The following is a 27,504-nucleotide window of genomic DNA, read 5'->3' as shown; positions in this document are numbered from 1 at the left end:
GCCACACCCCGGTCACAACAATGTATCCCACTGCAGAGTTTCCATCCTGTGCAGAACAGCACATGAAGATGTCATTCTGTCACATATTATTTAAAAGCTAGTTTGTGACCACAAACTGCTACTCAGAGCTAACCTTTTTCATCACATAACCTTTGAATAATGGGAAAGCTTTGTGTTTTATAGTTTACTCCTTGTATTTAAATTTTTAAATGACAAGGTCACTAAAACTCATGCACGCTGCAAAAAAGGTCATGCAGTAGTTAAGGTAAACCATCCAAGCAGTTTTTATTCATTAATATTCATAAATACACACAGCAGCTTCATTAGAGATTTTTCTTTTTTTTTTCCTCTTCAGTTTGAATGTGGAGTATTAGGAGAGCCTTTTGCATGTCAAGGTACAGGACACAGAGCCCTTGGCTCTGCACTGCAACCTACATTTACCTGCTAGAAGTAAAAATTAGTTAAGTGGAAATGATTATCATATATATCTTTTCTCTCTTTCTTTTGAATGTACACAATGTAACAAGAGTGACAGACCTGAAATTACAATCACCAAAACAAACCCAAGATAGTTGTTGTCCACTTTCATTGGCAAATACAGCACAGAGGACATTGTCTGCAAAGTGGGATGTCATCAAAGAGGAGGTGGAGGAGGCTCATTTCCTTTATTACTCTCTTTTAAATTTAGGTTTTCTAAAGCAACATCTAGAGGCATAATATCTACACAGCCCATAGCACCAAAATCTGCAATCTCCCCCCGCTCATCCTCATCTGAGGAGGAACTTTCTTCCTGCATCAAGGTGGACAGTAGAAGCTCCTGAACAAACAGGCTGCAGTCTGCCCGTTCACTCTCCATTGACTGACGCTCTGCTTCTGACATCTTCGGATCATTCAACCTGGGCAGCAGCAAGGGAAGAGAAGACAGAGAGTTGCTGAAAGCCCCTTTCACTGGTGACACCAGGGACAGGCTGAGATGTGCTCAGAAACTGCTCCTTCAGGACAGTCCTACCTGCCCATCAACACGTCCAGCACTTCAGTACAACAGGCATGCCTTTAAGAACCCACCCTTCTCTGCTGCTGCGACAGCATTCGCAGTGGAGCCCAAAGTTAGAGGAACATCAAAAACTGTTTGTGAGGTTTCCTGCTATTCAAGGAGTCTTTTAGGGAGGGCTGGTGCCATTTCCTGGGCATGCAATTATATGCCTCCACATCAACTTGTAAGTTCACATTGGCTACAAAACACATCACTGCACTGTGTAAAGCCTACTATGCATGGTTTACTGAACGTAATTCCACGTCTCCTAAGGTACACTGCATGCCCTGATGAAGGCAAGGAAACTGCTCGCTCCAACTCTGAAAGTCACAGTCTGTGACACTTGCAGGTGCTTTAATTAAGGTTCTCAACTGAACTTCTGATTGAAACATGTTGCATGGCATCATCTCGAACTTACATAAAAATCCACTTGATTCAAATTCATGCACAGGAACTGTTAAAATTACCACACTCTTCCACAATCCCAGACAAACAGAAGTATGCTTGCAGACAGTGTGGCAGGGGAGATCTCTGTATCTCTACTAGTACTAAGGTAAACAGAAATTATAAAAGGTAAATACAAGTAAATACACAGAACAAATTACCTTGTCAGAAGGAACTGGGAATTCTGGATAGTCTGCTGACTGTTTTCTGTGTTAGATGTGTTGGTTGTTGTTGTAGATTGTGTCATAGTGGTGCTGACATTGATCGTGTTGGTGCGTCTGGTTGCATTGCGTGCAGTCTCCAGTTGCTGCCTCCTCACACCTGATAGCTGAGATAAAAGCTCTGCCAGAGAAGAGAAAGCTTCTATGACTTAAGATCTTAAATGAGCATTACACAGCAGAATAAATACACCCCGAATTCCAGCGCATAAATTCCATTCTTCTCAACTAACATCAAAACCCAACAACACTCAGAGAAGACTGTGAAGATTAATGGCCATGAAAGATTAAGACTAATTTATGCATATATAGTCCAAATGACAAGACGAGGTTTAAAGTCTTGACAACGACAGTAGAGCCAATCTTTTGCCAGGTAGAACCTGGCAAAAGCTCTCTGCAGCCACCCTTTGAAACTTCAAGCCAAAACAGCCACTGACTAAGAAACTTTTATTTTGGCTTTGGATGGTGACTTTTTTTTTCCCTTTTAAAAAGGGTACCCTCAAAACACAAGCTTCATCTTCCCAATTATCTCAGAGGGAAGCTGTGCTGCAGAAAATTCAATAAAGGAAATTTAGTTAAGAAAATATATTCAATCACTGCTTGACCGCAAAAGCATTCTGTATGAATTCTTATTTCTGGCAGAAGCATGCAGAAGACCTAGGAATTAAAAACCCTCTCTGTTATTAAGTTTTCCAATTCAGAAGGATGGAATGCTCCTTGCAAATTTTATCCACAAAGTTTTTTTTTAAATAAATATTAGCAGCCAGTTACTGCACAGTGCATTACTGCAGGATCTCTTCTATGCCCTGTGCAGAAGGTACTTCTCATCTCAGATACCTGCTGCAGTTGATGTAATGGTAGAGGAAACATCCTGCTCCTGTCCCTCTGGTCTACATGACAAACTTACTATATAGGTTGTGACAATTTTTCTTCCATTGCATTAACAAAATGTAATCATACTAAAACAAGCTGTTTTTTAAGGAACAAAGCAAAATACAAACTAGAGAGGTGGAGTAATCTTCAACAACACTGACAGCAGCACCAAAATAAAGTAATTTTTTATTGCTAGAGAATGCCACAGGGAGGGAAAAATGTTTAAGTAACTGTTGCTATAAATTTAAACAGAAAAATCACTGTGGTCTTCCCTATTTATTACTCCAGAAAAAGGCAGACATGTTAAAACTCGCAGGCAAGATTAAGATATATTTATTCTCACTGTAACCTAAAGCTTGGAATGTAGGGAAGAAGTATTTTGGAAAGAGGTGTGAACTCAAAACAGTCCAGGAACAAGATGGACACACAGCTCAGTGTGCTCTAAATGCAGAAACATGTCTTCCACCAAAAAAGAATAGATGCAGAAGAATGACATTTTATCCCACATTTAATGCTGCTAAGTGGGAAGGTCCAGCAAGGCTGAAAACAAACTTCAGCAGTCACCTCACATTTTAAATGAACTGAAGCAGCTGCCCTGGTGAAAGAAAGAGAATGTCTTGCACTGGAAGCTTCAAGAACATCCTCCCTCTTTGAACAAACTCACCTGTGACCTCACTTAACTTTTTTTTTCTCATGATGGGCTACTTCTTCACAGCGAATGTAATGAGTTACATCAGGGCACACCAGGCCAGCAGAGAACCAGAGCCAGCGGAAGGAAGGCAGAGGGGACTATGATTAAGGGAGGCAGTGGATCCACAGCTATCCTTCCAGAGGCAATGCCTCATGAAGCCAGGTGGCTGGCTACCTCCCCTGAAGAAGTCACAGCCTAATAGTAGCAAGCTCCAGTTTGAGCACTGTGTCTCCTTTGCATCTGAAGTAAAGGTGGATTTGTGGCAGACATTCTGAGGTTTCCCTGACATATTGGTATGGTCAAAGATCATGACATTAAAGTGTTTACATTTCCCCACAGATGAAACTGTATTTGTTTTCAGAGTTGTCTTCACCCTCTATTTTTTCTTCATTGTAAAAAAAAGTTATTTTCACATCAGAGGTAAAAATAGAACAAACAAGTTATTTACCTGCTCTGTGGGATGCTGTGTCTGTACGTGCAGCTTCACAGCAACACAGAGCAGGGCAACTACTGCCATATTGCATTCTCCTTCCCCTGCGGAAGGAGGACTGTGGAGTAAAACTTGTGGTTACAGCTCTTACCAGCTATAGGATCCATGGCTTCTCTATTGCTTGGAGAATACGAACTCTGAGAAGATGAAAGCCCACCAGGGGAACTGGTAGTAAAGTGCATGTTTGATCTACGAGCACGGGGGCCTCCCAAACCCCGGCCTGGGTGGAACATCCTACGTACATGCCGAACGCCACTGGATTCATCGTGGACACAAAGTTAAGAAAACAGAACTGTTTGGCACTGAGTGTTAAACAACCACTACAGGACATTTGATGGATCAAATACTCAGGTATACTGTTCTTGATTCATAAAGTAATGTTTCAACTTCAGAAGCAAAGCTAAGGTACACTGTAGCTCTGCTACAGGTCAGACTTACTGATCTGGTAATTTTTTTTTCATCAAACTTTTCTATGAAAACCCACACAAATCCATGTTCAGCCAAGCTTACTGCTGAGACAGGGACTTCAGTTCTCCCTTCCCAATTCTTACATTAAGTATCAAAATCAATAAAAACATTTACTACAATTCCTATCAGAATAATTACCAAATTCCTTTTGACTTCTGTACTTCATGCTTTTATCCAAGAAATTTCAGTCTTTAGGAAACTGTAGGTTTCTGGAGTATTCAGCACATTCACCACATCCCTTTGTTTCACCTTTCTTCTTACAGCCAAAGATATATCACTAATTCCAGTATCATAATGATGCTTTTAATTTTGTCTTTTTCCCCCACTTCCCCCTATCACATGCTTGCATTTTGTGTCACTTTTAAAATAGGTTCTCATATAAATGTTGAAGTAATTAACAAACTTAAATAAAGATTATTTTTGTCATAAATTTGTTAACACTCATTCCTCCAAGACAGTCCAGATAAGGCTTCTTCCTAAAAATCATTAGTATTACTCACTGGTGAAAAATGAAATAGCATAGACTTTAATATTTTATTTTAGTGTTATTATAATTTACCTTACATCTCCATCTCCTATGTTTTTTATAACAGTATGGTTACCAGGTTACCACTCATATGGTATCAATTTCTGTGTAAAGGTAGAGTCCAATGTATTTTTCATAAATCACAGTTATGGAGCAGAACCTCATGATATCATGGGAGGTCATGAAAGGAATGACTTGACTTCCAACAGCAAGAGAGAGCTTCTGGCCATTACAAGAAGACTTTACAGAATGTTTCCTTCTTTCAAAACTGTTAGTTATATTACAGTGTAAAACTTAACATCTAGGGTGTAAAAGAAAAACCTCCCCAGCACAGAACACACTTTGCTAGATACAGAGCATCTTGCACCTCTGAGTGTGCCAATTTTGGGTGCTGTTGGAGTTGCTAAATTGGATGGACTAAAGACCCCATGTCATTTTGCAAGCTTTTCATAACTAAATATGTTAAAACAGGACAGCATCTGGGGATTTTTCAAGCAGACACAGGACTCTGGGGTAACTTTCCCAACTGCAGTTTTTAAAGTGTTTTGAGATGTCATTCTTCAAATAAGAGCTAAGCATGCACTTGAGTCTTACCAGCTATGCTGGAGTAAGAAAAGATTTTGCAAACATTACCTTGTGACAAAACATTTAAACTGAATAGTCATGTGAGAACTATTTGTATGATTAATGCTGAAAAGATGTATTTAATGAATTTTCAGATATTTTCCTGCTAAAGAAAGAAACTGAGTTTTAAAGAGTTGCCCACAGACTGTAGGAATAAATGACACACCTTGCAATAGCTGCACAAGGTTTGTAGTAAGAAACATATGCAATGTTTTGGGACAATTTTAGAGGGAAAAAAAACCCACTAAAATTAACCAAACATGTCTAACTAATAGCTGGTGGATCAGGCCACCTCTCAGAACTGTAGTAAATCCAACAGTAAAATCTTACCTCAAATTGCAAAATAAATTTTTGCTCTAGAAGAAGTGCAAGAGCCTTCTCTATCTCCTTTTTGTACATGAAGGCAATTACAGGGCACAAAGAATTGCTCTGCACAGCTTCAACTTCATATTCAGCAATATAATGGTGTATGAGAGAGTCATGGTTCTTATTTCCTACGCTGCCAGAACCTGAGTGAAGAAGGGCATCTTCTCTTCCTTTTTTCCTGCCTTAGATCTCCCTGCTGCTGGATATGATGTAGAGTCCAATGTCAAATAGTCACTTCAAGATACTTCTTAGCACGTTTTGGAAATTTGACAACACTGGACGCCAACACAATAGAGTACAAGCAGAAAATTCTACAGGCATAATTTTTAATCATGGGCAATGTATTCCCAAAACAGATCCATTTTGGGATGACTGATACTGAAAACCTGACTCTGTATTTGAAAAAAGATTGTCTTTTCTGGCTCGAAAATTCCCTAAGTAAATATCATCTGGTGGCATTTCTGGTACTAGGGGGGAGAAAATGCAGCAATGGCCTGAATTCTGATTAAGTATCTTGTACATTTCAGTAGGAAATTAATTTCATTCTGTAGCTGGGAAATTTTAAACTTCCTGCCTTACAGTTAAGACGGTGTTGGAAGCCCACAGTTAGAACTCTGGCACACTGCTATGTAGTTATGTAATTCTTGTTAGAAAAAGCCTAATTAGGCAGGTGCTATGAAAATCTCAGAGTTGGTACAATGAGCAGAACTCAAAATGACACAAACTACATGAGCCATCAAGCAACATTCCAAGGCTATCCAAAAGTCAGGAAAGATCCAGTGGTCTGGAAAATATTCTCCCCTCATCAATCTTATCCTACCTCCTCTGGAAAGGGAGGATGGCATGTCTCCTCGCTACTAAGGACTACAGGGATGCCTGGGATCAACCTCCCACGGCCAGAGCCACCGTGTTCAGCACCCTGCTCCTCCCCAGTGCTGAGAGCTCTACTCCTCTCCCTCAGAAAGGCAAGTACAGGTAACTGCTTTCATCTGGCTTTGTACCCGCTTTTGTAGCACTTTTTCATCATTCACCTTTCACAGAGCCAATCTATACCTAAACTCCTTGATACTGATCCAATTATTGCACAGTAATTAACCTGTATATTTAGTCTGTCCTGACCTTAAACCATGCTAATACTAACAAACGCAATCAAATACAATCATAACTGAAGTGGAGCCATCACCTCAAATGCTGTTGTCCTTCTATTACTGTAATTAACTCTGTTTGATAGGGCTTGGATTTTTTTTCCCTCCAACTGCCTGAGCTTATATTATTCTTTGTTCCTTTTTAGAAATCTCTGAACAAAAAAGCCACTATCAAAGTCATAATGCAATCTTTTTTCTGTTTGTTTAAATGAGACACAAATGAATAGTTCGGAGATTACTTACTGTAGGGACGCTAATAGCTTGCATGTCATTAAATAAAAGCCCAAACCAAAAGATATTTTATCAGTTAATCTGACGGAGTAAAAAAAAATTTAAAAGGAGACAAATATTCCTATAACATGGATGAAAGAATCCCAACAGTTACAGCTCTTCAGCAATCAAGCACAGATAAACGTCTGTAACTGGCTGCTAAGGTAACTGAAGGACAACATCCTATTTCCCAGAAAATCTGAAGGTTTTCTGAGTTGTATTACAAAATGTCAGTAGCACTACAAAATTAAATTATTAAAACATTGTGTTGAAAGTAGCTAAACAACTTTACAATCTTTTGCTACAAGCAGCTATGCTAGAATCATCTTTATGTCCTAAATATATACAGCACTGAATCTTGATATGTAAAACAGCACCAAGAGTAATCATGAGGCAGGATGAAACACAGTGCAAGTAGAAAAAACCTCTGTATGTCAAAATCCTTTATGTGTTTCTGCTGTTAGAGCAAAAACACTCTCAAGTATACCTAACAAGTTTGTGCACAGTCTGTCTTTTTTAAACTAGGAGACAAATATTTTTATTTTTTATGTACATATCTCTAGCAACCTAAGTTCCAGGAAATCCAGAATATGACCCTTTGACTATAAAAAACAAACCAAGTCACTGTGATTACTAGGTGAAACAGTCTAGCCTCTTTGCCTCAAATTGGAAAGGATATTAAATCTCTAGGAGCTCTGTGTTCCAGTGTAAGATGAGCTGCAAAGTCATCTGTTACATGATTCGGATCCCCTCCAGGCAATGCTGCACATATCGGACAAATCTGAAATGACAAAGCAAGGAAAAAACCCAACTTTATAAATATTACAAGAAACAGAACTTGTATCAAGTCAATCATTAGACATTGCCTCTTATGCTTTAAAATAACATTTTGGTATTCACAAACACCTGGATATCAATGTATTCAATAAACTCAGAAAAATTACAGAAGTGTAGACATTAATTTAGTAATCTTTCACTTTATGAATTTCAGAATATTATAAATTTCAGAAAACCAGAGCTAGGATTCTCAAAATCAATTTGCAATGTCTTTTTGCAAAGTTAGTATTTTTGCATGCCAATTCTGCCACAGAGAGTAGAGTTGAATCACACAGGAATGCTATTTGCCTGCTTGACACTCATCCCAGCAGAGGAATCAGAATGAAACTGCCCATATTTGCTAAGTATCAAGCTGAGACCATCCCACTCAGGCAGTGTAGGTTTGGCAGACAAGGGCTGGTCTCCATACTCCTCTCCACAGGAGTATTTTCTGAGCAGGTACTGAGGTCTCTCTTCGGTTTTAGGGTTTTTTTCCCCCACTTCAGAGTTTTTGGTTGGCAGGTTTTGTTTGTTTTCTTTTTTGAACTGAAATACAGTTAAATAAGCAGGCAAACATCACCATTACTATTGCCATAATTATGACTTTTCTTTCAATGACTCCACAAACAGCATCACCTTCCATTTTTCTTTCATTTCTCGTGTGTATACTTAAGCTGTTGAGTGTAGGTCTCAAAAGACCATGACCATTAAGAACACCTGTATAAAAGAGCACACATCTATTGTACTCTCACGGAGGTGAGAACAGGGTCTTGAAATAAATTTATTATAAAATCTCAGCTTTCAACAGGAACTGCTCCATCTAATTGCACTTTAATTTTAGTGGCCAGTTCTGAAAAGAAAACCAGACATTTTAAAAGCTTTGTGCTACAACTCCTCCCCTTTTATTTTCAATGTTCAGAATTTCTCTCCACAGATTTTTCACCACTACAGATGCCAAGCAAGTGCACTACAGGGCGTATCTTATCATAGCATAATATAATAAATACTCAGCTATGCCAACATATCAAAGCTACCGTGTAGAAATGGATGTGTATTGGATAGATAGTTGTGAATTCCCTAAACTTCATTACAGCTGCTTAATCTTCTCATATCAAAAGAATGCAAGACTTTCAAAGCAATCTTTTATTTAAGCTACTCTGAGGAAGCAGAAACCCAACACAAGAAGAACAACCCACTCCAGAAGGCAGGAAATCACCAGAAATTTCTTTGTTAACATGATAAAGATTTGTGAACATGACAAAGATTTGTGAATATTCTCAGACCTTAGAAAAACATCAGTTAAGGAAAGGTTATAATGAATATTGAGTAACAAGGACTCAAAGTATCCCAACCCTAATTCTAAATAGCAACTAAACTTTCAAGAACTCCTGACTAGGGAGAGTTACTTAAACACTGTTATGCACAAACAACAATTTAGTTAAGCATGAGCTCTGACACAGACACAACAAAGACTGCTAGATCACTGATTAAACGTGACACAGCTAAAAGTCACTGTTAATTATAACATGCATGAACGAATGGTGCAGACGAAAGGCAAATGTTGTCAGAATTTTCTCTTGAATTCATGAGCATTTGTATTAAGAAATCATCATGCAACCCCAAATGATGACTCTAAAGGCCTAAGTCAATCCCCCTCACAGAACAGTGCCAGTTTCCAGAACTGTCCTTGTATTAGCACTACTTCCCCATTTACATACAAAGTAACTACTTTAGGTGACAACATTTCTGTAACTTCAACAAGAATCACTGGGATCTTAGAGGATGAACAGGGACATTGAGACTGACTCAGATTGTCTATTTCATTACTGCAAGAAAAAGCTCTCTCCAGTTTTACCACTGAAGTATCAACAACAGAGTGCTTACAATTCATCTACAAGGAGCCTAGTAATGCCTTCTCAAGGGTGAGAAAGCTGCTGCAGTGCAAAGTAATAGCACAAAATTAGCATCTCTGTTATGAAAGAAGATTGAAGAAATGGCATTTTATGAAGTCTACTAAATCTGGTTTTATTTACAATGCTAGCAGCTTCTAGCTGAGCACTGCATTTCATCTTGACCAGTCCAACTAACCTGAAACCTCCAACACCAAAAAAAACAATCATCATACTGATTTCCAGATTCCTCTGCCTTACAACTCTGAACCATTGTCCCTAGACATTATATGGGTGAAGAAATACTGGTTCTATAGAAGAGAAGAAGGCTGGCTCTTTGAACAAGAAGAGCTGCACCCCAGCTGCTGTCTCATTTTGCCCTCTAAGTGAGAGAGCAGATGGGGTACATTAAAAGCACTGTCTAGATGGAAGATGACCCGATGGAGATCTTACATGTTGGAATTAAGAAGAGAACATGCAAAGGGGATGTTATAGGCCACCTGACCATGAGGAACAAACAGATCAGGCCCTCTAGAGACACAGAGCAGCTGCCTCACACTTGCAGAACCTGATCCCTGTGGAGGTCTTCAACCACTCCAGTATCTGCTGGAAGGACAGCACAGCACGACTGCAATCCAAGAAGCTCCTGGAGTGTTTTCAGGGAAACTCCCTCCTCCAAGTGACAAAGGAGCACACAAGGAGAGGTGCTATATGGGATTTCATAACTACCAACAAGAGGGGCTCAGTCGGGATATGTGAGGGTCAAAGAAAGCCTTGGCTGCACTAACCTTGACAGTTTGAGATCCTGAGGGCAGGGAGAAGATCAAAAACGAGCTCATGACCCTGGACCTCAGCAAAGCAAACTCTGGCCTCTTAAAATATCTGCTCAGAGGAGTCCCATGGTGTATGAACCAGGAGAGTAAATGGGCCCAATAAAGCCTGGTAATATTGAAAGATCATTCCCCCCCAAACTCAAGAGCTCTCCATCCCACTGAACATGAAGTTAGGCAAAAATGCCAGAAAGCCTACGCAGATGATCAAGATACTCCTGGACAAATGCAAACACAAAAAGAAAACACACAGAGGTCACCCTCCTACGGTAAGCCACAGCACAGCGTACCATTAAGCATTATCTGAGCATCACAGGACGTAAGCAAAGCTAAAGCCCAAATAGAACCGAATCAGGCAAGTAAGATCCAAGGTAACAAGATCTTCTAGAAGTGCACAGGAAATAAAAAGATAACTAGGAAAAATGTGGGCCCATTGCTCAAAAGACATGGGGCCTAGTTACACAGGACACAGAAGAGGCTGAAGTATCGAATAACTCCTTTGCTATGGTCTTTACTGGCAAGACTGGTCTTTAGCAACTCCTGGCCCCAGAGAGCAGGGGTAAAGTCTGGAGTACTGAAGACATTCCCCTGCTGGAAGAGGATTACTCTGCAGAATACTTATGTGAACTGGAATACTTAAACCCACAGGCTGTGATGGCTGTGATGCACCAAGAGGTGCTGATCGAGCTGGCAGATGCCACTGTGAGCCTCTTCTCAGTCTCTGACTATCATGGTGACTGGGTGAGGTGCCTGAGGACTGGAGCAAAGCAAATTTCACTCCTATCTTAAAGACAGGCAAGTAAGAGGAGGACCTAGGGAACTATAGGCTGGTCAGCTTGCTCTGATCCCTGGGAAAGTGAGGAAACTATTGTTAACTATTTTTAGGCACTATTAAAGACAAGAAAATCATCAACAGCAGTCAGCACTAGCTTCACAAAAGGGGAGACACGCTTCACCAACCTGACAAACTTCAATGCTGAAGTGTCTGGCCGGGTGGATGACTGAAGCATAGGGGAAATTCAAGTAAGACCACTGACACTGCCTCTCACAGGATGCTCAAAGATAGGTTGCTGATGCTCAGGCTGGATAAACAGAGAGTGAGGTGGAGTGAGAACTGTCTCAGTGGATGGGCTCAGAGGATGGTGATCAGTGGCAATTCTGGTGATTACACAACAGTAGGAGAAGTGGCTGATAGGCTGGAGAGCTGTGCTGCCATACAGTGACCTTAAAAAACTGAAGAAATGGGACAACAAAAACCTCATGAAGGGGAAGTACAATGTCTTGCACCTGGGCAGGAATAGCCCCAGCAATCAGCACACAGTGGAGACCTGTCACACAGAACACAGCTCTGCAGCAAAGGACCTGGGGTTCTGGTGGACCATGGGCCAGCAGTGTGCTCCTGTGGCAAAGAAAGCCAGTGGTGTTTTGGGCTGCACTGAACAGAGAGCTGCCAGCAGGTCAAGGATTGTGATCCTTTGCCTTAACCCACCACCTGTGCCCAGTTTTCAGCTCCACACATGCACACACTGAAAAAAGCTCAGTAAAAGGTTACAAAGAGGAAGGGAGGAAAGGCTGAGAAAGATGGAACTGTTCAGCCTGGAGAAGGGTAGGGTAATGGGGGACAGATCTTAGGAATATCCACAAATACCTGAAGGGAATCTAAAAGCATGATGGAGCCATGCAATGACAGGATGAGAGACAGTGGGCATAAATTCAAATGCAGGAGCTTCCTCAAAAACATCAGGAACCACTGAAACATTTTTCACTGTGAGGATCACCAACCACAAGTTACCCAGAGATTTAACTGTGGAGTCACTACTAAAGAACTGGTCCTGTGTGGACATGGTCCTGAGCAACCAGCTATACATGGTCCTGCTCAAGATGACCTCCAGAGGTCCCTTTCAACCTCATTCAGACTGTGATTCCTGTCTGCAGATACCTACCACTGTGGTACTTATCAATGCCTACATCTGAGAAAAATCAAGAGAAAAGTAAACTTATCTGCATCGTTCTGAACATAAAAATGGCAAAATTTACCAGATGAAAAAAAATTTTGCTTATTCTTTGAAAAACTTTTGGGGGCAAAAAGCCTTTAAAATATAAATAATATAAATAGATAAAATATAAATAATTCTGTCCCATTGTAAAGTTCCCTTACATCCCTGAAAATACATGTCTAATATAAAACACAACTTCAGAAGGTGATACTTAAAGGACTACAAGCTCAGTATCTAAATGTAAGTAATTGTCTGAAAGCCTATAACCACAAACATTTAGAATCCATAACATTTTCCTCTTTACTAGTCTTGTAGCCTGTCAATATCCCAATAAGGGTACAGTACCCAAACAATTTTAGGTGCAGGCACACTAAACATTTATCACAAATGCCAGATTCAAAACTTAGCACAAACAGTAACAGTCGTATTAAAGAATTAAAATATAGCCCTTTATCATTGTTTGAAACAACAATACAGCAGTGTTGCAGACTGATGTATAAACAGAAAAGTTTTGTGGGATCTTTTTTTTTTAACACATATAACTCTTTCAGGATTTACCAGAGTAGCAGCTGTCAAGAATCACAAATTTAGGGTTTATGTGTGGGGTTCTAGAAGTCACGACTGCAAACAAGGGCATGTCGAGTTTAAAAACCCAGGATCTGTAAACACGGTGTTAGGAACATATCACTGACATCAAGTGGCGCAAATCAGAACTGCAATACCAAGCCACCAAAAAGAATAAAGTCATCCAAATGCAGAACTTTCAACGGTTGATGCTATGCTTGAAAGTTGCAAAGTTTAAGAAAAACTCAGAGAGACTAAAAACTGCAGCATGTCACTGACTTAAATAATACATCACAGTGCGACTGATTGTGAAGTAAACACTTCTGGTGTTTTTAAGAAAGATCATAACACCTTTGAATCCCCAAAAAGATGAACAAACACCCTTCCACATCATCTCTTCACCCAAGTTCCTCAATAGGTTTGAAGAGTCATTCATTTTCTTCCACAGAATTATTTGAAAATTAAGAAAACTAGAAGATTAGAACAGAGAACCTATTTATAACTAATTTCACACAATGCATTAGTGATGAGTAATCCACTTCAAGCATCACTTTTTATCTAGGGGTCTAGGGTAAAACAGTTAACCACAGAACAGCATGCTCCATGTCATTCTGCTAAACTCCTAACTCGGTTTCTCCTACTCCCAAGGTCCATCAAGACAGTGAGAGTTAACATCTCCAATTAAAGTATTTCTGTTAAAACTTGTTTAAGAAGTGCATTTTAAACCACTGATGGTTAGGGATGGAGGAAAACCACCTCCTTTGACAAGAGTAGTTTAAAACAATTATAGAATTCTGCTGCATAAAATAAGACGTCCATTAAAATAGCTATTAGAAAACATAACAAACTATCTCCATGTCTTCCTGTCTCTCACAGTTACAAAAGACCAGCATAGCTGTAAGCCAGCAAAACAATTATACACTAATTATGAAAAGAGAGACACAGCTAGACAGAGTAACTGTGACAACTTTCTAAATTTTGTCTTACAGTATAAACATGGCAGCCTTTGCATCAGAACAACAAACAAAAACTCTAAAAGAAGGAAGCAAGATCATTATATCACGACACTCATAAATCATAGAATTTTGATGTCATTCTCAAATGTAGGTATTTTCTCTTCAGACAAAGCATTTAAATGAATACATGCTTCAAGAAAGAACAGAAAGACAATATTTCAGAAATAAGACTATTTAAAATATACTTCCACCATTAAAACAAGTTCTGAGGCTTCTTACCACTTCTGTTGATGTTTCTGCATGCTCAGAAGTAACATGCTCTTGAAGAGATGTTTCCGTATAACCCATTTTCCCACAATAAGGACAAGTGAAAGACTGTGGCTGCTCTACAGAGAAAGCTTCTCCACCATAGTATAAATCTGAAACAGGAAGAAATTAAATAGAGGTTACTTTAAAGCAGTATCACCATTAATTTTGTTCACATCAACCTCAGTTTATACATGTACTTCACTGTAAGCCCTGCTAAATCAAATTAGTTTTTTCATTGAAATGGCTATATTCAGGAGGGGTTTAGTTACTGATAAAAAAAAAACCAGAGACTACATTTAATTTTGATTAGCACATATAACTTAGTTTTCTAATATTTACTAGGAAAAAAGACTTCCATCATGATGCTGCTGATACTGCCAAACTTTCACTTTTCCACTACTGTTCTCATCCCACATACAGGGTCAACTATGGTATGCTATTTTTTATGATGAAATTTCAGAAGCTGAACTCTTGACAAAACCTCAAATTCAGATCAAAATTTAGAAGGTCTCAGTGACACCAAATGTCAGTATTTATGCCATAGTTGAACCACTGCTTTGCAGTAAGTAGTTTCAGAAATGTCTCAAATACGTAACATAGAAGTTTGATAATGGAAAAGGAATCTGAGTATCTGTTAAACACTGGCTTCGACTTTTAGGTGTAGTGAATATGAGCACTTTTGCATCACTGATGAAAAGTAGGCACTTTTAAGCTGCTAACACAGAAGTTCCCCAAACATCAGATGAAATTTTATTAAACCATGCAAGAAGAGAACATTATTCCCTCTCATCCTCTACAGGTATTTTGTATTTCACAGGAAACATGAATAAGCTTCTCATTCACATCAATATTAAAAACAAATCCTAAAAAACCAACCAACCAAACAAGAAAACCTCTTAAATATCAGACTGCTTAAAAACATCTACCTATGAAACTCACTGAGAATGAATGTATGTATTTTCAAGTAAGGCAACAGTACCAACTCCAGTTTTACAGCTGAGCAAAAGGCCCAGGGCCGCAATCCATCTGAATAGAGTTGTAAATAGATGAACATGCACATAGAGGTATCTTTTCCTTGGATACACTGTTAGCTCAATCCAGACACCAAGAATTTTAGCAGTACACACAGTTCTATCACAGAGGGGGGGAAGGTCTGACAAGACTGTCAAATCCTGTGTTGTTCCTTGTTTTCAAATAATACAAAAAAACCCATTTATTCACTAAAAAAATAAAAATCTGAGTTCTCTGCAGTCTCCTGATTATACCTCTGGCATGTTCTCCCACCCATACCTCCTTCCACATCCTTCTTGGAATATACATCAAACATACACGAGAATGCCAAACAAATATGACTTTGTCTGGAAAAAGAAATAATAAGAAGCGTGTAGAAGTTAGAGCTGGCAAATCTAGATATTTTTCCTTTTAAGTATACACCTCCTTTTCAACTTCAATCTCTCTTACAACCAAAAGCTCTTTTCTAATGTGAAATACAGATCACCAGATAAATTTTCCTTTAAATGAAAATCTACGTTAAAAAAAATAAAGCTGGTCATCAAGTGGTCGCATGAATCTTTGTGTCTGATTTTAGCACTGAAGGTACTGAATGGGTATTTCTCCACCTGTTCTTTCTACAAGCACATAAAAAATCCTACAATTATGAACAGTCATGTCCCCGACTACCAAGGGGTCCTTTGCTAATGAAGTTAACTAAGAATTAGAGGCAATATGGGAAGAAACAGAAACACCATGCTTCCCTGGCTGCAGAAATAAAGCAACCTACAACTGTGTTACCATTTTTCATTTACAAATCTATCAGTTGACAATGCAATGTGCCCATGATTGAAGAATTGTTTCTTTTGACCACAAAGAAATCTTTCAGATTCTGAAATTTTGGCTCATTTCAGAGGCAAAAGCAGGAGTCCATAATTCTTCAAACTCATCTAGACCTCTAAAGCCCTCTGTTCAAGATGTCTAGGAAGACAAGTAAAAGTATTTAGTAAAGAAGTAAAACCAGATTCAGTTGCATCCCTCTAGGCTAAGATTCGTGACCTGTATTCCTTATCAATTAGGGGAGGAATACAAAGGAGCAGAAGGATCACAACACTGTCTGATGAGGACCCAACAGTAGTTTATGAAGCCCGTTTTCAAGCACAGCAATGTTTAGACATTATAGCTTTTCCCTGGTGGGGAAAAAACTCCAAGAAACAACCTGAATTAAATGTGAAAATACAACCAAAAATATCAGCAGTTTTGCTTTTCTATCCATCTATAGCTACAAAAGTTAAATGTATACTTAATATTAAAATCTAACTAGCACATTCTTATAATTTGTAAGAGGTTAGTGACAAAACAGAAAGATCACAGAATTTCTTAGATAAGAAACAATCTTTCAAAGAGACCTCTGATTCAGGATTACATTTTCTAACAGCTTGTATTTTTTGTTAAGACATAATTCTTTACAAGAGTACACAGCAGTATGGAACTGTAGTTTCACTTTTCTTCATATAAGTAATATAATTTCAATGTGATATATATACAGAGATAAAACTGTTGATATGATACAAGTATAGTGTACTTATTTAATCTTCTTCAAAGTTTGAAGAAACCAAATGGTGGCAATACACCATTTAACAAAACAAAGTATGTATGTTCTTGTATCATTTATCAAGCAGCCATATTACCCTCAAAGCTGCTTCAGTCTTGTTCCAAAAAAACAACAATGCTCAGACTTAGCATGATACACATTTAGCACGCATATCTTGCTCCAGTATGTGAAAAAAAAACCCCAAAAAAACCCCCACAAAAGTCTCAAGCTGAATTCTGGTGAATCCAGTCAATCCCACACTACACATTATTATGGTACCCATTATTTAATCAGTTCCCTCTGCCTAGGAAACAAAGGTGGCAGGATCTGTCTGTTGGGCACAAAAGGATCCTCTGTCACACATGCACCCTAGCTGACAAATGAAGGCACTTCTGAACCATGGTAGGTTCTGTACTCCCATGAAAGTAACACAATATGATTCTGGCAGAGAATCCTACTAACAATTTGTATTACTTTCTTTGTCAGTGTAGCCACTTTAAAATGATGTGGTAATGGGCAAGCCACATGCTTACACGCTAAAGCATCCCAACAGTTTAAAATGCTTTTTTAAGAAAAAGGAAACTAGGAAATTTGCTGTGAACTTCTCCATTGTCCTGATAAATTGATCTACAAAGGCCAGAGAAGTACAGTGCCTGGTAAGCACATGCCTCTTCTTTACACAGGCCTATTACAATTCTACTCTTGACTCTACCGTTTGACCCTTCTGAAATAAACTAATTGGACTTGTGCTTTAAAGGCCACTTCTCATTACATATTAGACTTGATACTTTATTTTAAGCTCTGTCCCTCTTACAGCAGCGTATCACTCAGTGTATCATTTTTTCCAGTATCACTTGTGGGGGCTGAGGAACAACAGCACTGTGATTCTTCTGGACCCCATCTTGCTTAAAAATGAATACATATAGGTTATATACTGACTCCTCGAAGATAATTATGGCAACCCAATGGTGCAAGAGTAAACATGCACAGCCAGAAAATACTAGAGTTTTTCACTTGTTTTCTCACACTGGCTCCTAAATAGCCTGAATCTCAGGGAAAAAAAATCAAAATGAGTCAAGCTGACAACAAAAGTTCTTTCAGCATACCTGAAAAAGTCCATCTTCTTGCAGTATATTCTGCAACATTATTACAGCACCTAGGAACTCTAAGAACTGATCGCAACTTTCAAAGAGGTAAAACAGCATGTGACTTTTTCTATGCCGAAAGTATCATCCATGCTGGCAGCTGTCCACCACAATTTGGTTGCAGCTTCAGGCAGACTACTTAAGTGAACTCCACTGATACCCACACCTAGACAGTGTTGGCTGGAGTGGTGGTGGGATTTAATGGTACAGGGCCCTTGTCATCATAGCAGATGGATTTTGGGCAAATGATTCACTGACCTTCATGTGCACTTTTAAAATCAGAAAAATGACAGTGACTTCCTCTGAAGTGCTTGCATCAGTTTTGCAACAGAAGGATTCCCCATTCTGCTTCCTTTTCCTTGATAAAATACTCATTTTTCACTAGCTGTCCATTTTCCTCCATATCGTAAGCAAAAACTGTCTACAGATAACAGCATTGAAATTTGTCACTAGCCAAGTAAACCACAATTCACACACCCAGTTACACTAACAGCCTTCCAGTTTGTGTTTCTAGTAACATCTTCCTTACTTAAGAACATTCCCTACTCATACTGTCATCACTGCAAACACACTTCTTCCCACATCACCTGGAAACTACTGAAGACTTTATTAGTTCTGGGCTTGTGTGGTTTCAGCTGGGATACAGTTAATTTTTCTTCACAGTGTGACATATGGGGCTATCTTTTGGATTTGTGTTGAACACAGGGCTGATAATATAGAGACGTTTTTGTTACTGATGACCAGGGCTTATACAGAGCCAAGGTCTTTTCTGCTTTTTGCACTGCTACAATAATGAGGAAGTTGGGATGCATGGGAGACTGGGAGGAGACACAGTCAGGACAGGTCACCCCAACTGACCAAAGGGAGATTCTGGACCATAATGATACTAGTGTTCAGGATATAATGTATATGAAAGGGTGAAAGAAGGAGGAAGAGGGCATATTTGAAGTGATGCTGTTTGTCCTCCAAAGTCACCATGAGGCACGATGAGACCCTGCTCTCCAGAGATTTCTGACTACCTGTCTACCTGGGGGAAGCAGCACTGAATGAATTCCTTGTTTTGCTTTACTTGCACCATTTTTGCTTTCCCTATTAAACTGTCTGTCTCAAGACAAGACTTTTCAGCTTTTACCCTTCCAATTCTCTCCCTGATTCTGCTGGTGGAGAATGAGCAGTAGCTGTGTGGGGCTTGGCTGCTGGCTGGGAATAAACCACTTAGTTGCAAATTTTACCCTTGAGATTATTTTCTTCTCAGACGTTAATATCTAACCTTGGTGATTTTCAATATCCACTAATACAACTATCCTAATAACCCCAAATCAGGTACTTTTAGATTACTTCTACCATTTATTATTGGTTTTCTAATTAAATTTAACATTTCTTAGCGCCTAATTTTTTTGCATGTTCCTCAAAGTCACATGATCTCCTTGGCCACACAAGGCCCTTTGAAAAGTCACCAGTTTCTTTACGCATCTGTACAATACTGTGATGTACACACCTTTAGGTGTATTCTATTCTAAATCTAGAGTATTCTAGAACTCTAAAATCAAAACATTTTATGAATGATGTCACAGATCTTTCTCAACTCTAAGGAATATGTTATTGTCAATTTTTCCGATTCATTCTCCATTCTATAAGCTTGTAAGGTCAGCAGTAATTCTATGCCATCAGATTTTGCCATGGCTCACAATTTGGTGATATTAATTGTTCTGCAGAGTTAATCAAATCAGAAGTTTTATTATAGAGCTGAGCTGCAGTATTTTCTTTCCTGATACTAGTTCTGTGGGAGCAATGCTTAGATATCTGGCCATATGAAATTTATAGACCTTTTTCTCTTATTTTCATTTAGAGAATAAACAGCATAAACACTAAGCAAAATAGAAGTTGCCCTTCAAATCCTATTACCTATCTCAATACTTCACCATGAACCTTCTTCATGCATACTTAAATAGTAAAAAATAACCCCACTGTGTCTCTACAACACACACACATAAAAGGCATTAAGTCAAAGGTACATTTATCAAAGACAATTGAAAGAGAAGTACTCAAGTTGCAAGAAACAAAACGTAATTCTTAGTCATTCTCAGTTTCCAATTATAGGCATTTTTGGAAAAAAGTATAATTTAGAACAAGCTCTCCTTGCAGCACACTGAAGTCTATGGTATTTAAAGTTCATATAGTTTCAGTCTTCTTATCCCCGTGATTAGTATCTAGTACTTACAGCAATGCTGTCCTTTTAGCCCATGTCTAATATCCAAAAATACTTGTTGCTAACAGGTTAAGAAAGTTCAACTGTGCATTTGAAACAATGACCTCAATTGCTAATACTGTACACAAAGGAATAAAGCAAAGCTGGACAAGAAACATGTAAGTTAAAGTAGGGGCATGTATTTTTGATAATGCAATAAATGATTTCTTTCAAACTACTTCTTTCCCTTTATCTCCTGAGCCACTGAACAGCCTCGCTGGGACAGCAAGAGCTAGGACAAAGAACTACTTCCTTTAGAGCACATGATCTCCTCCTATAGCCAGTGCTACCTACATGAGAGGTGGAGAGGTTAACCAGAGCCCTTCTACTGCAGACTAGAATAGAAGCCAACCAAGGCACAGACCCCCATATACTCTGCCAGTTCCTATAAGAATTGGATGCTGCAAAGGAGCAGATTAAGGCAGGCCAGAACTAGATGCTTCCAGAGAAAATCTGACTTTTAGAGCAGTAAGATAGAGCTGTTGCTAGTTCCTACCCCAGCATCCCATGATGTAAGAGGTGAAGAATGCCACGTCTGCTATGGACTGGCTGTGGTCCTCAATAAATCCCTCTAATCCTCTCCTTTGTGCTAGTCAAGCTCTTGGGAAAGACAAGACAGCAAAAAGTGCTAAGTTTTGTGCCCTCCTGCCCTTGTGCAGTAAGGGGCAAGAAGCAAGAATCCAGCACAGTCTCTCTTTAACCTTTCCTTTAAGACAGCATTATCTATTCCCACCCCAAAGGCACAGAGGGTGAAATACTGCTTAGAGAGGGGGTGGTAGCAGCCAGTAGATGTCCTACTACTCTCCTTCCAGAAGGGCTCTGGGGAGTGCTATGCATGTATGTGCTGTGTGTGAGTCTGTGCATGTGTGTGCCAGGGTGTGTGTCTGCACATGCTGTGTTTGTATGTGCCAGCGTGCACGGCTCTGCGGGCATATACAAGTGCTAAGGCACACGTGTGCACAGCTGCGTGCATGTGTGTTTTCTGATGTGCCCAGATGTAAGTGCACATATCCTGCTTTGCACAGTGTACTGTGCAAAGGGATATGTGCATATGCTACTGTGCACAGCACTGTGCACACAGATATGCTGACATGCGCATGTGTTGCGTGCACTTCTGTATGCACATGTGCTAAATGTGCCTGCTCAGTTTTGAGAAGGTCTGTGCTTCCGAGTGTGCACAGGCTCTGCATGTGCGAGCACAGCCCTGTGTGGGATATGTATATGACACTGCACACATCGATGTGCACAACTCTGTACACATGTGTGCTGGAGTGTGTGGGTTAAGCACGCACAGCTCCGTGTGCATGTGCAGGCATGAGCTACTAGCAAGTAGCAGGGCTCCATGCAGCTGAGCAGGTGCCTATATGTGCATTAGCTCTGCATACGTCCCTGGGTGCACGCCCAGAGACGTGGCTCCAGAATCATGGCTCTAGATACGCAACTCTGCGCATCTGGTTGCTGTCCCACCTAGGAAAAACAGATGTCTGTGTGTGTGTCACTACTGAGCTCTGCTGGCTGGAGTGGTCCCTAGCTCTCTGTGTACACTCTGTGCTCAGAGAAAGAAGAATCTGCCTCCACATTTCCCTTTTACAACTGTTATAGCAAAGACAGACTGTCCGCCCTAGAAAGAAGATGAGGCATCCTAGGCACAGCCAGTCGTTTGTCTCTTTTCTCTAAGAGAACTGCCCTTCCCACGATCCCATGAGAAGCCTATGCCACTAGGACATCCCCACAGCCTAGAGTGGCAGACATCCAGGTCTTGCCAGCACAGACAAAGCCTAGAGCATCCTAGAGACCCTAAGAACCAAAAATCTGGGGGGAGAGGGGTGTGTAAGCTGGTAGGCATTGCTGCCTTAAGAAATCAGAGCCTGGATAAATCCACCTGTTTATTGGATGAAAACTACTTGCGCTTTTGGGAGTTTTTGATGCTGATGGCTTTCTTTTTCCATGTAAGCTCAACCAGGAAAACTGCAGTATCTCTGCCAGATGTGAGGACCAGGGGACACCTGCCTGCAATGGTTCATAAGCTGGCATTGCAGTTCTGCCCAAGCTGGCAAGAAGATTGCCTAACCTCTGCTGCTCCTCCTCTTCAGAATACTCTCTATGACAAAATTAAGAGGCCAGTGAAAGAATCCACAGAATAAACCATAACATCCAGACTGAGTGAGAAAAGTCCTAACACGTCCAAAAAGTAGAGTCAAGCTTCCACAGGCCAGCTCAAGGACTGTTTACGTAACACCTTGAGCAAGAAATTTAAATTGTATTGGTCATTGATGTAATTGTCCTATTTTAATGGATAGAAGTTACAAGTGTCTGTTGAGGGGAAGTACATGGGGAACAGTGAGAAGTGCTGGAGTAGTTCACTTGAGAATTAGCAAGTGGAGTATGACAAGAACTAGAGGGCAAGACCAAGCTAGCCCCCATGTTCGCCACTGAGAAGGTTATATAGCCCTGCTGCGGGCAGCAACCCCGTAGGCATGGTAAAGGGGGAGTAAAAGCTGTACCACACCTCTGTTACTCCCTTTTGTTGTTCAAACCAATTCAGCTCACACACTCCACCAAACATTTTGCTAAGAGAAAACCTAAGGTTTTTTTTCTTTTTCCCACTGTCCTCACCCACATCAACAGATGCTATTATGACTCAACCAAAATCAAATTTGACTCAACAGAAGCATGAGTAGGTCATCAAAATCAAAAATTAGAACCAACTGCTCAAGCCAAATCACTTACAGAAAAGGAAAATGGGGGTTTGTTATAGATAGGTAATATGGTAACTGGCTCTCGCAATAAGGGAATGAATATTGTGTGTATGTTAAGAGAAGTTTTAATGATGTATGTTTATGTTATTGTGGTTTGGTTTTTAGATGTCCACTGCTCTCCCCATGGTCCCCCCTCCCTCCTCTTGTGTCTGTGTTGTTGCTGCCGGACAGCCTGGGTTGTCCAGGACACCTGGAGAGAAGGCGTGTACATGTGCCCCTTGCATGGGGCAGATGAGAATGGGGAAAGCGTGTTGGTAGGGGGGTGGGGCATGACAACACCTGACCTCCAATCAAGCTGCAAGAAAGCAGTTTCCACCAACAGACAGCGAAGACGACTTGACTGACAGACTTTGGGAGGGTCCAGGAGCAGCCATTTTGTGGGTGAGCACATGGCAGTTTAGTTCCATGCTCCCAGTGCTGTCCTTTTTCCTTATTCAGTCCTTTGTTGTATTTTGTTAAGGTTTAATAAACCTTTGAAATTCCTAAAGTGAGTGGTCATTTCTCAAAGACACAAGAATAATTATTATTTATTTTAAATATTGACAAGGCTTTACAGTTAGAAATAACTCTTAGATTAGGAGATCTACGAAGGAATTCCAAAAAGACTACATTCTAGTCCTTACCACTAATCTTTCATACTCATTACAGCCCATCACTACCTTTCCTATATTTACAGTCTCACGAAAACTACAAATGAACTACCTTCCTACAAAATCTCACCAGGATTTTTTTTCTGCTTGTAGATTGTGGCACTTTTAACAGGTAGTTACTGTTATTAAGTGTATTTATTAGTTTGATAATCTGCTGTAATCAGACCAAAATAGCAAAATCAGAAATACATATGCAGCAGTTAAAAAAAAAAAAGCAGTTCTTCTATCAAAGAAAACATGCCTGCCTATTAGAACTCAAGAACTTAGCCCTTATTTTTAGTGCACTAACAGGGGAAGTGATTAATAATTAGAAACATGAAAATCAGCATTATGTTGGTGGACACAATACAGCAACAAATTACTGGAGTTTAAAATGATCACTTACCAAAATCTACTCTTGTTAGTATGCACTGCATTGGATGGTCAGTTGTATGCCTTGTTGTTGTTGCACCACTCTCATAACAAGTTGCACACAAATCGTAATCGTAGCAAATTAAACACTTGTACCGGCGACCTCGAAAATTTCCTTTTAAACATGCATCACAGCTGACACCTGTAAACAAATAAAATTGCTTTAAGACAGCAACAAATGCACTTATTTTTTATGAGGAAGATTTGTTGCTATTGCCTCTCAATAACTACTAAGAGCCAACCATGTCTGACATGTGCAGCTGATACAAGATTCAAATTTTTAAATGCATCTTTAAAAGACACCATTCTCCCGAAATTAGGATCTTGAATTCTTGAAGTACACTCAAGCACCTGAAAGAATGACAGGTTAAGTTGTAAAAGTTCTTTGGCTGCATCTTCCTACAGACACCTTTACCTCATAGTATCAACTGGTATTTTGACTGTTCAGTCAGGAACTGTGCCCTTTTAAAAGCTAAACTGTATAATGGCTGACCGAGAGGAAAGAAAAACAACAATCAAATCAACCACTGCCAAAAATGTACTAGTTTTTCAGCCTTTAATTCAACACTTCCTAATATTTTAATTCTGAATAACATTATAGCCAGACATTTCATATGGTGTAGAAATTAGAATGTTTTCCCATGCTCTTTTAATTTAGCCTGCATCCGTTCTCTCCATTTTATTTCTCCTTTAAACTCATTCTTCGCAATGTAAAGTTGTCACACTTGCGTGTCTATCTGAGAAAGGTTTTATAGCATCAAGAAGTTTTCATTTTTCTCTGCATGGTTTCAGTTCTCTCTGGATTGCCTGGTTAAGTGCAGAAATGGCATCATCTTGTAACCTGCAAAGACTAACACAAATGTCTTTCAACTGCAGCAGCAAATTAAGGGCCTTCACAAAAGAAATTATGGTGTACAACTAAGGCAGGATTTGGATCAATACCTTTTTTGGCATCACTCAAGATTTCTTCTTCACAGTCTGGCAAAAGCAGAGAAAATTTTAGAGCAAAATGCCAGAACAAAAGAGTCACATTAGCCATATCCCTACTTTCTTTTAAGCCTAGTTGTCAGAGGACTGGTGCGAGTTACAGAATTTTTTTTGCATTTGTTTTTACTACTTCACTCAGTGGCATCTAATATAAGCTTTACCACAAGAACTTCAGAAACACATTAATAAGCAATTTCTTTTGAATCTCCCCAACTTGTTCAAACAATTACATCATTACATTCAGAGGAGCAGTGAGCAAAATTATTTTATCACTTTTGCCTTTAGTTTCTCCACCTATGAGGACAGCTTCAGGCACTAATAGCTTCTAATGTCTAAACATGGTGCTTATGTGAATACTGAACATATTTTTTATTCACCTCACTGCTTATATATTCTGCAAGCATCACTCTACATGGAATAGCATATTAGAAGAAAGTATCTCCAGAATCTTTGTTAATAGCTGAACTATGTTTTGAGGATGGCATGTTACCATCTTCAAACTTGGTTTGGTTGGCTTACAAAAGAAAAAAAATAGGTCTTTCTCACTTAACTTTCTTTTCCCTGAAGTTTCATCCATCAGCTCTGAAGGATTTTTAACAATCTGATGATTTACACACTGACAGCAGGCTAGTTTCTGAGAGCACTTGCTTGCTAAATCTGTAGTCTGAATTTCACTGCTTCAGTTGGTTTGTTTGCATTTTTCCTCCCACACAGAGACCCACAAATTCTACCTATGCAGCATGCAGATCTCCCCAACAATGGACACTGTACATACAACACTTAGCAGCTACTGGCAGCACTGTGAGTCTCTTTGTTGCCTACTAAACTTTCTAGAAAACAGTTGATCAGCAAGTTCGATGTCCCATTGAAAGCAGACTAGTTTAACCCAGAGTCTGTGTCAGACACTAACAGCTTTCCAAGTGATGTACTAACCCATGCTTCTCCAGAAGGTAGCATTTTTCCCACTCTATTCATTTAAGCTTGGAATGACTGATTTAATGCAGATGTAAGCCTCTTAGCAATAAACTCCTGTCATGTGTTCTCTCAAACATTTACATCATTCCTACTTTAAGACAGACATTTTTAAGAAGCACTCATTTACAGATTTTCTTCATATCAATACTTCTCTATCGATGCAGGATGACCCCAATGTAGGGAATAATGTGCTCTGACTCCATGATTTCAGAAGGCTGAACAAATGCTTTATTAAGCTATACTATATTACACTAATACTATATTATAACTATACTAAAGAGATACTAAAGAAAAACCCTTGACTCTTACCAGACAGTCACAACACAGCTTTGACCTAACTGGCCAATCACTCCAAAAAATCATCACCGGAGTCCAATTAACAAATCACTTTTGGTAAACAATTCCATAACACATTCCACATGGGCCAAACAACAGGAGTAGCAAATAGAGATAAGAATTGTTTTCTCTTCTTCTCTGTGCTTCTCACTGCCTTCCCCAGGAAAAATCCTGGGAGAGAGAATTATGTCTCTCTCTTCAGAGAATGTGAATACCACACTTCTCCACATTATTCCAAACTACAATCTCCATATATGATGTGATACTACTTCAGGGAAATTCAGCCATAAACATAAACCACAACGATGTTTGTATTTAAAACTTTAGAACATTTGCAGTGAGACTCTACCAGGTCTTCAAATAACAGATGAACTTTGTTACTTATCATCAACTATTAGAACACCTACAATCTGCTTCGAAGAGAAAAATATATTAACATAACACATCCCTATGGCTGGTGAAGTCAGACCAAGAGAACAGCAATGTTCTAGAGACAGCGTTCTTCCTACATCTCTCAAAGTTGGTATTTTACAACAATCACCACATCCGCTGCTCTGAGGAACAGGCTGGCAGCAAGGGATGTACCACATTATGCTTATATCATTATCTGTAGCAGAGAATAAAAACTGCAAAAGGGAAAATTATGAAATTGAAATTTCGGAGTTAAACAGTGGTTAAATCCCCAGACCTTCTCTCAAATCCAGCAGGATCTTTTTTCCAGAAATTGTATTACTTATTTTTCCGTTTATATAACAGTCTGAGCAAAGTCAGGCCTGACAGTTCTTCCTGTTCCTTTTCAAGCCTATTACTTGGCTGCCAAAATCTTGACTACCTACCCAACATGTGATCTAGAAACTGAAATAACCAAATAATTTCCTCCCACCTTATTCTTTCTATTAT

The 27,504-nt window shown here is 39.5% G+C and overlaps 1 protein-coding gene across 1 annotated transcript; it reads right to left on the bottom strand.

Moving 5' to 3' along the window:
• Positions 1–260: 260 nt before the first annotated feature.
• KCMF1 (potassium channel modulatory factor 1) lies at positions 261–24,444 on the bottom strand. The gene is made up of 6 exons (XM_031059073.1): positions 24,281–24,444; positions 14,480–14,619; positions 7,828–7,929; positions 3,841–4,015; positions 1,639–1,819; positions 261–896 (listed from the first exon to the last, which is right to left on the bottom strand). Exons 1-6 carry the CDS (start codon positions 24,309–24,311, stop codon positions 635–637), a joined length of 891 nt encoding a protein of 296 aa, XP_030914933.1. The 5' UTR covers positions 24,312–24,444; the 3' UTR covers positions 261–634.
• Between the last annotated feature and the right edge of the window lie 3,060 nt (positions 24,445–27,504).

The sequence above is a fragment of the Geospiza fortis genome, unplaced genomic scaffold (genome assembly GCF_000277835.1).
Source record: "Geospiza fortis unplaced genomic scaffold, GeoFor_1.0 scaffold167, whole genome shotgun sequence".
In the NCBI taxonomy this organism is placed as follows: domain Eukaryota; kingdom Metazoa; phylum Chordata; class Aves; order Passeriformes; family Thraupidae; genus Geospiza; species Geospiza fortis.
This window is presented reverse-complemented; position numbering and strand designations above follow the sequence as displayed.